This window comes from Nyctereutes procyonoides, unplaced genomic scaffold, assembly GCF_905146905.1.
Source record: "Nyctereutes procyonoides isolate TBG_1078 unplaced genomic scaffold, NYPRO_anot_genome, whole genome shotgun sequence".
Lineage (NCBI taxonomy): Eukaryota > Metazoa > Chordata > Mammalia > Carnivora > Canidae > Nyctereutes > Nyctereutes procyonoides.
The window spans coordinates 4,319,537-4,333,968 of record NW_026575124.1 but is presented as its reverse complement, the minus strand read 5'-3'; the positions used below and the strand labels follow the sequence as shown (position 1 = coordinate 4,333,968).

The window sequence follows — 14,432 nt, the reverse complement described above, 5'->3', positions numbered from 1 at the left end:
CTCTGAAAGCACAACAGTGAGACAGTTAATTTCATGAGTGTAATAAAGAAGGCTTCACAGAGGAGATGATTTCTGAATCCTGAAGGAACACTCAGACATTCATCAGGAGTGAATAAAAAATGCAACCATTGGTCACTGGCTCTTATTTAGTCCACACACCTCCGTTGAAGCAGCTGTAGAGGCTATGCGATGTTTCATAAAACCTGACTACAGAGCAACATAGAGTTACCTTTGTATGCAGCTCAGATATTTGTGTTTATCAGCAAAATGTTATCATCACTTTAGCCGGAGTGGCGTAGCCCATAAGAAATGTTTGCAGTCATTAATGCTTAGCTAAATGACAGGAGGATCCAGCAGGCCTCTCTGTTGTATTAACTGAACCTGGGCCAAGAACTGGTCATTCATACCCTCATTTGAGGGTAGCTTGATATTTATCAGGTTTACCTGTGGTGCAAGTGCATACTTAAGGAACATAAAAAATGATGGAATGATTAAATTCTTGTGGGAATTAATCAGAGAAGATAGCTTAAAAAAAAAAAAAAAGATCTATTTTAAATCACCTTTCAAGACATGAAAAAAAGCCAAATGTGCCAGTAGGGGTAATGAACGGTTCAAAGATGTAGAAGCCAGACGGTGTAATTAACGTGCTAAGCGGGTTACTTTACTCAGATAAATTAATTTGGGCCTGGTTCTTGGGGTCCCTTCTCACAACTTCCATTTCTTAGCCCCTTCATGGCTAAGAAGCTAAGATTCTAGGAAGTTTTCCCCCAAAAATGATGGGCTTCCTTTTCCTTTGGGCTCCTTTAGAATTATGGCGCAGTGTGGTCTGCTTGTTTCCCCAGTCTATTTTATAACCATTTGCTCTCTGCTCTTTGCCTTCCTTCCTGGCAGAAAGCCCCAAGGAAAGCTCAGAGCCGACGGGTTCTCCAGCCCCTGTGATTCAGCACAGCTCAGCAACAGCCCCTAGCAATGGCCTCAGTGTTCGCTCTGCAGCTGAAGCTGTGGCCACCTCGGTCCTCACTCAGATGGCCAGCCAAAGGACAGAACTGAGCATGCCGATACAGTCGCATGTGATCATGACCCCACAGTCCCAGTCTGCGGGCAGATGATGCCTCCCCTGGTGGAAAGGTCCCCAGCCAGAGCTCGCCCGCCCGAGAGCCAAGAAAGACGCCATCTTATCGCCTCCCATCTGCCTTGGACATGGCAATATGGGGGGGAAATTGTGTGTTGTGAGGAATGGACAGATGTGAGGCTTTTCAGCCACATGGTCAAGTACATTGACACCCGTACTAAGAGCCTCCCAGCCCCAGAGCCACATAGATCATCCCCTAAAGGGGGCAGTTTCTGATGTACCCACAGCCAAAGGCCTTTCCAGATGGTCCGAACAATCACCCCTGCCCATGCATGTGTACCTGTCTCTTTGAACACTAACCCTTGCACTTCTAGGTTTCGGGTTTCTCAGTTCCCTGTCTTCCCGCTAAGCTGTGGCTGTTACCTTCCTGTTCCTTAGCAGCACGCCACTGCCTGCTAGGTAAAGGGAGGCCAGTGTTGATGGCAGGTCATCCACTTGCCTGCCCCAGCCACCTAAGGGGCTTAGGGCTTTGTCTCCCATTAGCTGCTTATTTTATCCCTTTACCCCCTTCCTGAAGTCTAGTTCAAACATTCACCTATGATGAATGTAAAGTTACCTTTGTTGGATGAATTAGCAGTATTTTCCAGCTCTTCCGTAAACTTTAGTCCTTCTCCCTAGCTGCCACCAAAAACAAAAACAAAAAAATAATAACAAAAAACAGAAAGAAAGAAGCAAAACCCCAAGAATTCTGGTCCTTTTTCAGCAATTTCCAGAGCTTTGGGTACTTCACTTTGTGTCTTGAGTTTTCTCAGTCTACTGGTGGGGCCTTTTCCACCTGCCACTGAGCCTTGGCGAGATCCATCTTGTGGCCTTACTAGCTGCTCGTGATGCGAAGGGAAAGCGCCCAGGTGTGGCTGGCGGGTCCCCCGCCGCCCCAGCCCTCCTCCCGCAGGGTCAGTAGGGCAGGCAGGACCAGTAGAGTCTGAAGCTCTTTCTGTCAGGTTACTGGATTGATTCTTTATGTCTTACAGGAGTTTATTGGCCAAAGCATACATACACCTTGTGGTAATCTGTCTGCTTCTGTCGCTCCCTCTTTGTTCCCCTGTCAGAGTCGCGGGGGTCACCGTCTCTGTCTCTCTTCAGGTGTAGCCCTCCAGAGCTGCTGTGTGCGGCATTCTTGCACTCCCTTGCCCTTCGCCCATCTCCCAGACTCACATAGCTGTCTTCCCCTCTGGGCTAGGGTCTTTGGTTCACAAGTGTCCCTGTCCCCAGACCTCCTTCCTCTCGTTCACCAGGCTTCTAGGCTGGCTGCTGGGCGCTCTGCCCCCTGCCCCCAGGTGCCATGTGTCCCCAGAGTGCCAGCCCTAGGACTCAGAGGCATCAGAGCCAGGGGTCCCGAGTTGGTTTGCTTGAGGATGAGGTCGGATGGGAAGAGGCAAGAGAGAGGAGGTGCAGTACCGATCTCAGAAGAGCCCTGCTTGGTGAAGGTCTGGCCTGCCTGGGAAATTGGGGACTGCTGCCCTCAGCCATTCTTACTTTGAGGAGTTAGGTTACAGGGGGAGGAAGTCATCCCTCTTGTCCCTCTTTCTCCCCCATTAAGACTTCTTACCTTCCTTTGGCTCTGAACTACGCAGTTTCTCCCAGGGCCGTGGGAAGCCGTCCAAAGCCAGAGGCCTGTGGATAGGTAGGTCAGCTTTAATAGCCTGTCAGTGTGACTCCCTTGCAGTTGTCCCCGAGCCACCTTCTGCCATCTGCCCGGGCCAGGCATGTCCTCTCCCTCTCTCCTACGTCCATCTCAAACTCACACACAGGATAACTGCCAGCTTCCTTTCTTAGCTTGTCTTCCAAAATTGGCTGTCCTGGGGGAATGAGGAGGTGTGCTAAGCTCCAGGAGCCCCATCTTCTCAGAGTGGATGCGCCGGTGAGCCGGTCAGAGGACACGTTCTATTGCGTTTGTTTTCCCACTTCCCGTCCTGCTTCTCCGTGCCCGTGCTGAACAAGACGCACCTGGTGACGGGAGAGGAGAGAAAACATGGTTCTCTCATCCTCTACCACCCGGGACCCAACAGCAACAGCCCCTGAGGTGACTCAGTCTAGCAAATGGCACGGCAGATGGTCAGGATGCCAGTTCCCACCTCCAGGGACTCCGTTTGCCTTTAACAGCGCCCAGCCGTAACTCGTACTCAGGACTTTTCCTTTGGAAGGCGGCGCCCTGGGACTCTCTTCTGCTTTAGTTGTGTTTCATTTTTTATCTTCTTGATTTCCCACCAGCAGCCTTGCCCTAAAGCTTGACTGAGTTTATGGCTCCCAAGGAGCCTTCGTGAGACCCTTGACTATTTTTCTTCCCCCCGTAGTCAGGTGTTTTTCAAGTTAGGAACCCATCTGTCACTGCACACACGCCCTGCCTCTCTGCGGGGCCCCGGAGGAGGTGAGCCCCACCTATCTGTCCCTGTGTACGGTGGCTAACCTAGTTAGAGGTTCCCGTTTAGTTTCTTAGTCCCCATGTCTCATTCTCTTGAGTCCCTATTCTGTTTTCATCAGGAAGTTCTCACTGGGGCTCTCAGTGGGGGGTGTTCCCAGAACCTAACACAGCAGTAGGAGGGGGCGGGACAGCACCTCCAGAGAGCTCTTTAGGTGGTTGCGCGCCGCACTGAGAAGGCACAGCAGTTGCGTGTCCTGCGAGTTGGGGGACGTCTTACCTTGCTACTGCTGCTGGCCCTGGGGCCACTCTCCCCTGCCCTTTGCTTCCAGGCTCATGGGGACCAGAACCAAACATCGAGGGCGCGTCACCTAGCCCTTCTTAATGGCACTGCTCCTCCTAGGGGCCTAAGGGAAGATTCTGAGAGGAGCTGGGAGTATGGAAGCCTTGGGACTCTGCTGCGGGAACGCAAGACGCAGGCCTCCCACCTCGCTCCAGAAACCCAGCTGGGACGTAACCAAGGCCCTGACAAAGGCACCGGGCCGGGTCTTCGGCCCTGCAGGCTTCCTTCCTTGGAAAGAAAGCTCGCTCGGAGTTGGAAAGTCTGAGGACGCTTCCCTCGCTGCTAGAGAAAACTAGAAGTAGGCCCTCCTTGCTCACCCTTCCCCTGCTGGCTGGACACCCCAAATCTGGCTTCCCTCAGCCTCCGCTCCGGTCCTTGGCCCTTGGCCCTTGGCCCTAAGCAGTAGACCATACACGCTCGGCAGTGGTGACAAGGAGATGGCCTAACTGAAGCCCATGCCCCGGCCGCCTTCCCTGGGCCCGTCCTGTTGTTCTTGGCGCCTGTCCTGATTCACTGCCCTCCAGCACCACCCATCTGGTCGACAGGGTCCTTAGCCATAACCATGCCCCGTCTACACCAAGCCGACGCCAAAATAGTCCTCCTCCCCTGCTCCACACTGAGAGGCTCCTTTAAAGGTGCTAGCCCTGAGACAGCCTTTCCCCCAGAAGCGCCCTCTTTCTTTCGTGACTTCCTTCCCATCCCCAAATCATTATTTTTCATTAATATTGTACATTGTATACACAGGAAGGAAATGTATCCTTTTTTTTTCTTTAATTTCATAACCAGTCCGTTTAGAAGCCAGTCCTCCTAGTTATATCACATATGCCTTTGTTGATATGCTCTTTCTGCTTTCTTTAGACTTTTGTTTGACAGGGGCGGAGGGAGGAACAGGACAGGTGAGGGTCCTAAGGCAGATTAGAGGATCCTCATCCTACTTCAGCCTCTCACAACCCTAATCATCCCCCTCCTAGTGTACAACTGATATTCCTCTGTTTGTGTTTGCACACACGCATGTACACACAGACAGAAGTCCCCCCGAGCCACCCACCCACCCCAGAGTGGTGACCCAGCAGGAATGGGCATAGGCTGCTGGCCACCATTCCCAGCCTCTGTTACCGGTTCATTCGTCTCTCTTTGGGGTAAAGTGCTACCCCAGATTGAGAACAGGCTGGGGAGAGTAGGGCAGGGAAGGGCAGCTACGTCTCTTGTAGATGCAGGTTTGTGTTGTGGCTGCTGGGGTTCATTTTCTTCTTGTAACGGGGCGGGGGGCCGGTAGCCCAGAGCTGCTCGCCAGCCGCAGCTACCGGTGGGTGACGTTCTCACCGTAAGGAATGGCTGTGAGCACTGGTTCCGCTGACTTTCCCTCAGGGTGGTGGGCCTCAGGATGTGGTCCAGGACCAGCAGCACAGCAGCACCAGCATCTGGGAGCTTCTTACAAATGCACACATTCGGGTCCCAGCACAGACCTGTTGAATCGGAAACTCGGGCTGGGCTCTAACAAGCACCCCGCGGGATCCTAAGGCACATTCGCGCGTGGGGCCCTCGCCGCGGCCATAGGGGCAAGCCGGGACATCCTTGCTGGCGTCGGGGTATTTCAGTACCAGCCTCTGCCTTAGCGCGAACACATCGTTCCCTTTCCCCCGGTCCCTCCCTCCACCCCTATTAGAACAACAACCGCGTCATTCATCTCAGAATCTGTTTGTCTTCCTTCTACTTCTTCCTGAAACCTGTTCTGCCTTGGTCTGGACGGGAATTGTCCCCTGTCCCCTTGCAGACGGGTCACTCCACACTCTGTTGCAGGAAGGACTGGCTGGAGCCCCTGCTGTCCCGTGCGTGCACCCCCCCCCCGCACCCCCTCTCCAGCAGGGAGATGAGCCTCCAGCCCCAACAGCGGAGGCTGTCGCCTCCGGACATAGTATGTGTTGGAAGCAAGCAGCGCGCACCTCTGCTTCGCTCTCTTCATCTGTGTATCCTGGACAGGTAGCGACACGTCTCCGTCGCACAGGAGCCCGGCTCTGGGCCCGGTCCCCGTGCGGGAGGCTGTGGAGCTACAGGCTGTTTTGCTCCGAGAGCGTCTCGTCCCTTTCCTTGCACGATCCCTGAGAGCAGGCTCTCACGGTCCTCCCCTCGACGCTCCGGCTCCCCTCCCCTTAACCCCCTTACCCCCCGCAGTCCCCCCCCCCCAGCCAGGCCTTCTCCCGCTCCCCCCGCCCTGACATATATTGTGCCTTATTTATGCTGCAAATATAACATTAAACTATCAGGAGAACCACTGTCCCGTCTCGTGCCTCGGTACCCTCCGCTGCACGTCCCGTTGGCCGCCCTTCCGGGAGCTCCCCGGGCTCTCGCGTGCGCCCTTCCCGCTCTCCCATCTCCTAGGAACGGGAGCAGGAGTCTTGTCCCTCCTTTTTATGCAGGGAAGGCACAGCCTCAGAAGGTAGGTGGCTTGTGTAGGTCACGTAACACCCAAGAGGGCACAGAGACCAGGCCTCGGATCTGTGCGCCCCGGGGGCGGGCCCTCGGTGTCCTGGGAGCCCCCCCCCAGCCCCGGGCGCCCCATGTGGATGAGGGATGGTACGGGTCCCAAGGCAAGCGGCCTCTCAGTGTTATGACCCCAACTTCCGATAAAAACAAAAACAAGCCCGACTGTCAGGAAGTTTCGGGCAGGACTGGGGTGCAGAAAGTGGAGCCTGCTCAGGAGCAGGTGGGAGTGAGGGGTGGGCGACCACTGCTAGCTCCTCGCAGTGTCCCTGGATCACCGGCACGGTGGGGACAGGCAGCAGGCTGAGGAGCCCGGGCAGGGCAGGGGGCTCTGGAAGCTCTGTGGCTGGCTGGGGTCCCTAACTGGCACAAGGGGAGTGGGGCCGCAGCAGCGGTCTGCCCTGCGCTGTAGGGATGGTGGGAGCTGCTGCCGCCGCCAGGCCGGACTGAGACGGGGCGAGGGGAAACGGTGGGCCAGTGCCCAGGCCACAGACCCGTGGGGGCCCCCCACCCGCACCGCGGGCCTCGCTCTCCACCGCACCGCACCCCTGCCCTTCGCACGTCGTGCGCGCGTGTGGTTTTGTTTTTACAAATCGAAGGTACAAGACTTCAGTGGAGGAAGTAGCCGCAGCTGTGGGGGAAACAGCAGAACCGTTTGGAGGTGGGGCCTGCAGATGGGACGGGGTCGTTGTGTCTGGGGATAAAACTGGGACAAACGAGTTGCTTCTTGTAGATGAGCAGAGCTTGGTGTCCGGAGGTGGGGTCTCCGAGTGCAGGTGCCGTGAAGACTAGAAATGACGAAGGATCTAGACTACTACAGGGGCGCCGGCCGGCTCCGTCAGAGGAGTGGGCAACTGCTGATCTGCCAGCTGGGAGTTCCAGCCCCACGCCGGGTGTAGAGACGACTTACAACTAAATCTTACAAAAAAAAAAAAACAAAAAAACAATACTACAGACAATAAAGCAGCAGCTGAATTTGAGAAGTTTGATTCCAGAAAATTTTGGAAATTCTGCGGGTAAAAAGCCGTCACATAGCATCGCACACTCCAGAGAAACGGCCCGGGACAGGAAGAGCCAATCCCCACTGCCAACTTCATGGTCAGTTTTAAGGAACCGCACAGCCCGGTGGTTGGGCCCGAGCACCCCGGGGGCAGGGCCCCGCCAGCGGCGCAATGACAGCCGCAGGTTGCTGGGTGGCTCGGGAGGTGGAGCTCGGGGCCCTGGATCCTGGGTTCCGGCCCCACGGTGGGTGTGGGGCTTACTTTAAAATCAAAAAACAAAACAAAAACCTTTGTAAATATTTTATTTCTTTATTCATTGAGAGACCCAGAGAGAGGCTGAGACCCGGGCAGAGGAAGAAGTAGGCTCCCTGCAGGGAGCCCGACGCTGGACTCGATCTCGGGACCCCAGGGTCATGCCCCGAGCCTAAGGCAGACGCACAACCGCTGAGCCCCCCAGGGATTCCCCCCCCCCCGCCCAAATTTTTTGATTACAACTCACTGAAAGCTCAGGTGACAGGACGCCTGGGGGCTCAGCGGTTGAGCGTCCGCCACAGGCCGTGATCCCAGTTCCAGATCGAGTCCCGCGCGGGGCTCCCTCGGGGAGCCTGCTTCTCCCTCCGCCCGTGTCTCGGCCTCTCTCTGGGTCTCTCATGAATAAAGAAATAAAATCTTTAAAAAGTCAAATAAAAGCTCGGGTGATGGTTAGCATTTTTAAGCAATATTTCAAAATCTGGGTGTGCACGTTTTCTTCAGCGGGAAAGCTGTGGTGCGCTTCACGGCCCGGGCGGCGCAAGCTGACTCCTGGGGCCCCGGGGCGCAGGCTCACCGGGTCCCCTGCGGTACGGCGTCTTGCGGTCGTCGTCGGGGGGAGCCGGGCCCGGGCCTGCAGCTACGGGGAGAGACGCGTCCCCTCCGTCCTGGGCGTGGGGGCTCGGCTGGACCCTCGGGCCGCTCGTCCTTGACCGCAGGCGCCGGGAGGCGCACACCGCAGCGCCCTGTGCCTCCGAGTCGCCGACCGGTCACAGCCTTTGAGGCGCACCGAGGCGCCGGCGCGTGCCCCCCGCGGAGCCACGCGCCTCAGGTGAGAACAGAGAAGGGCTGGGCGCGCCCCCCCCAGAGCTCCGTGGGAGCCGCGAGCGCGCCGTGATGTCGCCAGACGGGGCCTCAGGCGCTCGGGGCGCGGCGCGGCGACGCCGGGCGGGAGTCGGGTGGGAAGCGACGCGGGCGCAGGTGGCCGCCCGCGAGGGCCTGGCTTTTCCCTGAAAGGGCGCGATTCCCGCCACCTGCCCTCCGGTCCGTCACCTCGGGGAGCGGCCGCCCGGCGCCAGTGCACAGCTGTGGCCACCGGGGGGCAGCAGCGCCTCGCTGCCGGCGGCTCGGGAGCGGCGACCGCCCCCCCCGCCCCCCGCCCCCCGCCGCCCTCCCGGCCAGGCCCGTCCGCGCCCGCCGAGGGACGAGGTTCCCCCCCCCCCCAGGCCCCCAGGCCGGGCTCTGAGCGAGCCCGCAGCGGGCGACGCCGCTTGGCCCCGCCGACGGACGGACGCATCTAACAGTCGAACCGCAGGCTTCGGGCGGGCCGGGCCGGGGCTCGGGCCGCGCTGCTGCCGCCGTCGGGGACCTCCACCCCCACCGCCGCCGGGCTGGGGCTGCGCCGGGCGGCCGGGGCCCTCGCGGGGAGTTAGGGGCCGCTCCTCTGGGATTCGCCGCCGCCTCTGCCCCCCCCGCAGGAGGCCCGCCCCGGGCAGGGTGGGGGCTCCGGGACGAGGGGCCCGAAGGACCTCCCCAAGGTCTGGCGGGAACCCCGGGGCTCCGGGAGCGGCGGGCGGCCGAGCCCGAGCCGGGAGGGGCGGGCTCCCCGTTCTCGAGCCCGGCCGCCCCTCAGCGCTTCGGGAAGAAGTGACGTCATCCCTCCGTACGTCTGCGCGGGGCTCACGCCGAACAGCGCCCTGTCTACCCCGCGCCCCCGTAAACCTGCCTGCCGCCCGAATGCACGTCTGTGTGAGGCTCCAAAGGGAAGGGCGGGGAGTCCGCAGGGCAAGCAGCACTACCCCCTCCGTCGCCACCAAAGCGGCTCAGCAGGGCCACGGCCGCGGGGTCCTGGAGGTCACCGCACCGGGCCGCGGCCACCAGGAGGGCCAGCGAGGGGACACGTGGGGAACGAGGGCGAAGCACAGCGAGGGCAGCCGCCAAGCCCTCCGCCCCCGCGCTGGCCGCACACGGGAAGAACCAACCGAACCAACGGGCAGAAGCCCAGAGGCAGCGCGTTTATTCTGGGCTCCAGGGGACGCCCCCCCTCATTCCCACCCGCCGCGGGACAGGGGCGGATCTCGGGCCAGCGAGGCCCCGTGGGCCCTGGCTCCCGGCAGGCAGGCAGTCCGTGTCGGAGGTACAGGCCGGCCCGGGTGGAGGCTGTGGGGAGCCGGGGGAGGCCAGGGGGCTCTACTTGCTGCCCGCCATGATCTTGAGGTACTGCAGGGCGCGCCGAGCAGCCTCCCCACGGGCCGCCTCCCGGGTGGTCGCGGAGCCGTGACACACGGTGGCCGGCTGCGTGGACAGCTCCACCAGGCACTGGCACAGCCCACTCAGGCTCAACTCCTCTGGGGGCCGAGAGAGGACGGAGGCTCATGGGCCGGAGGGCAGTGCGGGCGCGGCGCCACCCGGTCGCCAGGCCTCCCCAGGCCCCAGGCCCACGCAGGCCCACTCGGGCCCAGGCCCCGCCAGCCCCCGCCTCCCCGGCCATACCGATATCCAGGTAGCTGACGTGGAAGGCCTGCTCCTCGGACAGCTCGCTGAGGACACTGCAGCAGGCAGGGCCCAGGGCACCCAAGGCGCCCAGGGAGCAGCTGCGCAGGGACAAGATCTTCTCTCCCACGGAATTTCGCAGAGAATCCCAGGTGCAGCCCGGGCCCCGGTTCCGAAGTCCATCGAGGCGGGAGCCCACACCCTGACGAGACGGGCAGGTGAGAAAGGTGCGGCCTCGGGCTGAGACCCGGGCGTGGAACAGACCCCCGACGCCCCGGAGAGAAAGCCCGCGGGTGACCGCCTGGCCAGCCTGCCTCCCCCTCGCCACCCGCTAACCGGGGCCGGCCGGGGCCCCGCAGCCTTCCTCGCTCTCCGCCCAGCGCGCCCAGCAGCCCGGAGCCAGGGGCCAAGCAGGAGCACGGGCAGGGGCCCCCGCGTCGGCTCATCCCACACGCCGGGCCCAGGCCCCCAGCGGCCGCCCGGCCCCTCAGGCCACTCACGATGGAGAAGTGATCGTCATCGGGCTCTGCCTCGGTGCCATCCCGGGCATCCAGGGGCACCGTGTGCACCCGAAGGAGCATCTTGGCCGCTGCGTTCCGCTTCGCCAGCTTTTTGGAAGTGCCGCTGCCTGCGTGGGGGAGAGGGCTGCTGCACTAGGCTTCCCGGGCTCCACCCAGCTCAGGACCTTGGGCGGGGGGCCCCCTCGCGGGACGTCCACTGGAAAGAGCCCTCTGGCGCTGCCACGGCCCGGGCCCCGGGCAGCAGGAAGGGGGGTAGCAGAGGGGCTAGGAGCTGCCGCGGCCACGGCTGGGCTGGCGTAGCTGCCCACGCTCCCGTCTGCCCAGTTACCGATCTCAATGAAACGCTCCACGCGACAGGTCATGGTAAACTCTTTGCGGTGCGCCGGCCCGGACTCCTGGGTCACCGTGTACTCAGGCAACCGCCAGCCCTTCTGCACCACCAGCTCCTTGGGAGGGAGGAACGGGGGCGCACGAGGCTGAGTGAGGACAGACCCCCGGGCCCCCTCCCTCCCGCCCTGGGGGAATCAAGGGGGTGGGAAAAGCCCTCCGACCGGGTAAGAGCCCCACACAACTGCCCTGGCGGCCCGGGTTCAAGGGCAGACAGGCATGCACACGACGGAGGCCGGGGGCACACCTGCAGGGCGCCAACAGGATTGCACTCAGACTGCTGAGGGGAGACGGGGGGCTGCGCCTCCATGGGGGTGCTCCTGAAGGAGGAAGGGCCGGGCCGAAGTCCATGGGGCTGTCCCTTCTGCGGTGCCTAGAGTCCTACGCCCTGCGCCGGTGTCCCCGCTCCCATCTCCCTGGTCCCCGCCAGGCGGGCAGCTGTCCATGCAAACACCCAGCCTGCTTCCTCCCTTCCCCACCCAGGTGAGGTCTCCTCCAGGGCCCAGGCCCATTTGGACTTTCTGGAACACCGGACCATCGCCTTGCCAGGACAGTGGGAGGGGGGCTGTATATCCAGTCCCTGGAGGCACCTGATGGGAGGCACACACAGGACATCATGTGGCCAACTCAGGAGAAAATGGGGCCTGCAGGCCCCCTGACCATGGCCAAATGTCATCTCTGTGGCTATTTAAGAATCGTGGATTACCTCCTGTCCCAAGAGCTTACCAACTGGTGCAAAGTCTTCAAATTCTGGTCCCCAACTATTCCATCCTCTGCTTACTCTCAGACTTCCTCCTGCCTGACCAGCCTGGGTCCAAAGGCTGGGGGGCCAGGAGCCGGGACCCCTACCTCCCCCCTTCAGGCAGGCAGGAACACAAGATACCTGGTTGGAACAGCAGATGGAACAGGAGTAGCAGCCGCTGCAGCAGTAAAAACTGGAATATCCTCAGGCCGTGAAGAGTCTAGGGGAGAAAAAGAACTTCCCGAGGGGAAGGGGGCCTTTGATTCACACCCATGTGGGCGGGGGGGGGGGAGTAGAGGGTGGGGACCCAGGTCTTCCTGACCTGCCCATCCCCTAAGAAAACCCCTTCCCACTGGAGCCAAAGACTCAGGGAAGCTTAACCACCGCCTTCTGGGATCCTTTGCTGCCAAACACTGGATCAAAGCGACTGAGACAAGGGGAAAGACGGTCTCTTCCTACACAAGAGCCACGGAGGCAACAAACCCCAATGTAAGTGTGCAAGAGAGGAGGACAACCTGCTAGAGAGAGGAGGCATGTTGGGGTGCGACCCCTCTAGCCTCAGCCTCCGCCCCTTTCCCTCCCTAGCCTGGGCCCACACCACAGCCACAGCCCCTTGACATTCCCCCCACAGGATCCTTCACAACAGCGGGAGCCCTGGAAGCATCCCGCTCTGTCCGGCCAGGTCAAGGTGGGCAGAGGAGGTAGCGCAGGGGCCTGGGTTCCTGGCCGGGTCTCTACGAGGCCTCGGCTGGTCCTCCCTCACCTGCTGTCCTCCAGGGCCGGCTCCAGCATGCTCCCCCCTTTGAGGTGTTTGAGGGCCACCTCAGCTGCCTTGTGCTTGGCTGCCTTCTTGCTGGGGCCCTGACCTGAGAGAGGGGCGTGGGCGATACTGGAGGTCACTAGGAGGACAGAAGAGCCGGCACCCACAGCTTCTCTCCTCAGGGCTGGAGGGAGTCAACCAGGCCCCTCTCACCACCTGCCCCGGCCCAAGACCGGAAGTGCTGCGCTAATTACTAGAAGGGAGGGCTTCTGCTCCCCAGGGCTCCCCAAACCAAGCCACGCCAGGCACGACTGCTCTGGAGCTCAGACACCCTGGGCAGAGATGCTTTCCCGGCTCTCCTTGCCTCTGGGAAGGGCTTTCTTTTCTCTCAATACATAGAGATGACTGGGAAAGTAGAAAGAGGGCAGGCTCCGGAGTCAAGGCCCCGCTCCGCCACTTCTCAGGCCCGGGACCTTGCACCACTCACATCCACCCCGAGCCTTGGCTCCCTCATATTCAGCACGGACGTACTATCCCCCACATCCCTGGGTTAGACTGCGATTTAAGACGAACTAGGAATTTGGTCAAGCACCTGGAACAGAGCCCAGTGCAGCAGGCACTCACTCCTTCGAAACTTCGCTGAGAGTTTGGTTCATCCCGTCTTTCCCCTCTAGGATGACGACAATGCGCCAGACCCCTCTGGCGGTCCCGCTTGCTCCTCTAACTCTCCGGAGTCCTACCCGCCTCCTCAAAGACCCGTTTCCCCAGACGAGTCCGTGGCTTTTCCCCCTGAAATCTCTCCTTCCCTCACTGGCCGTGGAGCAAAGGACTGGGGAGAGACTCCAGGACACAAAGCCATCAGGGCCCTGCGGATGCACACCCCAGCCAGGCTGCCCAAGCCTTCCTCACCAGTGCAGCTGGTGTCGCCAACGGTGACCCGGAAGGTGAAATTAGGCTGGTGGGCTTGGCCCTCGGCTTTGAGAAGGTCGTACACGGGCGTCTTCCCTATTCTGGTCCCATACTCCTGCAGAAGGCTGATCGGGGTCTTGCCCGGGTTGGCTGCCAGCATTTGCTCTATACTGGGGGAGGCGGGGGCAGGGGGTCACGGACCCTTATCACACCTCCAACTCTGCCAAGCACTGCCACCCGGCCAAGCACTGTCGTATCAGACCCAGGCACACTATGGGGGACACGGGTCCAGGGGACCCCGGGCAGTACAGCACACATTGGCTGGGTTCAGTGTGGAGTAGAAGCGGGCTGGAAGCCGGGTCCACGGCCCCCAGAGCACGCGGGCAACGCACTGTTCCTGTCTCAGTTAAGCAGGAGGAGGATCCTGCACCCCAGTGCAGTTAGGAGGTGCATGTCCCCACACAGTGCAGCCCAGGGACCCGGTACCCACCAAACGCACTGAATGTCGGGAGCACAAAGCCCAGTGCCCCAAGAGCAGTCTGGGAACCGGGCCAACCCCAAACTATTTAGAGCAGGAGGCCGTGGCCACTGCCGGGATGCATGCCGGGAACCACGGCCCACTACCCCAGTGCTTGCCGGGAACAACCCTCGGGCCAGGTGCATGCTGGGGCCGCGCCGCTACCACCTCCGCGCCGCGCCACGCTTCTCGCCCGGCAGGGGTCGGCTCGAAGCGGCTCACCTGGGCAGCCCGCAGCCCGTGGTGGTGCCGGAGCCCTGCTCCTCTTCACTCATTCCCACCTCCGTGCCCGCGGGCCCCACCGTGACTGCAGCCTCCGCGCGCCCCAGAACACCGCCGACGAGCTAGGGCCGGGGCCGAGCCCCGAGTCGCGGCCGGTCGGGCCCGCCGCGGGGCATGCCGGGACATGGAGTCCCCCGCCCACCCGCCTCCCCGAGTCTCCATCGGGAGGGGAGCCGCCCGCCCCACAAGCCCCCGCGGGCGTTGCCCGGGGATGCGGCACCGCCTCCTGGGAGGAGCGGAGCCTTCCACGGTGGCC

General features: G+C 61.1%; 2 protein-coding genes across 9 annotated transcripts in view; one reads left to right on the top strand and one right to left on the bottom strand.

Moving 5' to 3' along the window:
• The window catches only part of LOC129517310 (cyclic AMP-dependent transcription factor ATF-7), a 95,083-nt gene extending 88,976 nt beyond the window's left edge, over positions 1-6,107 (top strand). For all 6 annotated transcript variants that reach the window (XM_055337030.1, XM_055337031.1, XM_055337034.1 and 3 more), the window contains exon 12: positions 892-6,107. In XM_055337030.1, the coding sequence (XP_055193005.1) occupies positions 892-1,109 (218 nt within the window). In that variant the 3' untranslated portion in view covers positions 1,110-6,107. The remainder of the gene's footprint in view (positions 1-891) is intronic.
• Positions 6,108-9,552: 3,445 nt separating this feature from the next.
• TARBP2 (TARBP2 subunit of RISC loading complex) lies at positions 9,553-14,285 on the bottom strand. Of its 3 annotated transcripts, none has more exons than XM_055337271.1 (9): positions 14,117-14,285; positions 13,378-13,547; positions 12,472-12,574; positions 11,850-11,945; positions 11,214-11,286; positions 10,908-11,025; positions 10,559-10,686; positions 10,059-10,260; positions 9,553-9,913 (listed from the first exon to the last, which is right to left on the bottom strand). In XM_055337271.1, exons 1-9 carry the CDS (start codon positions 14,167-14,169, stop codon positions 9,756-9,758), a joined length of 1,101 nt encoding a protein of 366 aa, XP_055193246.1. In that variant the 5' UTR covers positions 14,170-14,285; the 3' UTR covers positions 9,553-9,755. The 3 variants fall into 3 exon arrangements, with proteins under 3 accessions (XP_055193246.1, XP_055193249.1, XP_055193247.1); XM_055337274.1 differs by having other exon boundaries at positions 13,378-13,542; positions 14,117-14,235; XM_055337272.1 differs by lacking the exon at positions 14,117-14,285 and adding an exon at positions 13,868-13,979.
• Positions 14,286-14,432: the final 147 nt, after the last annotated feature.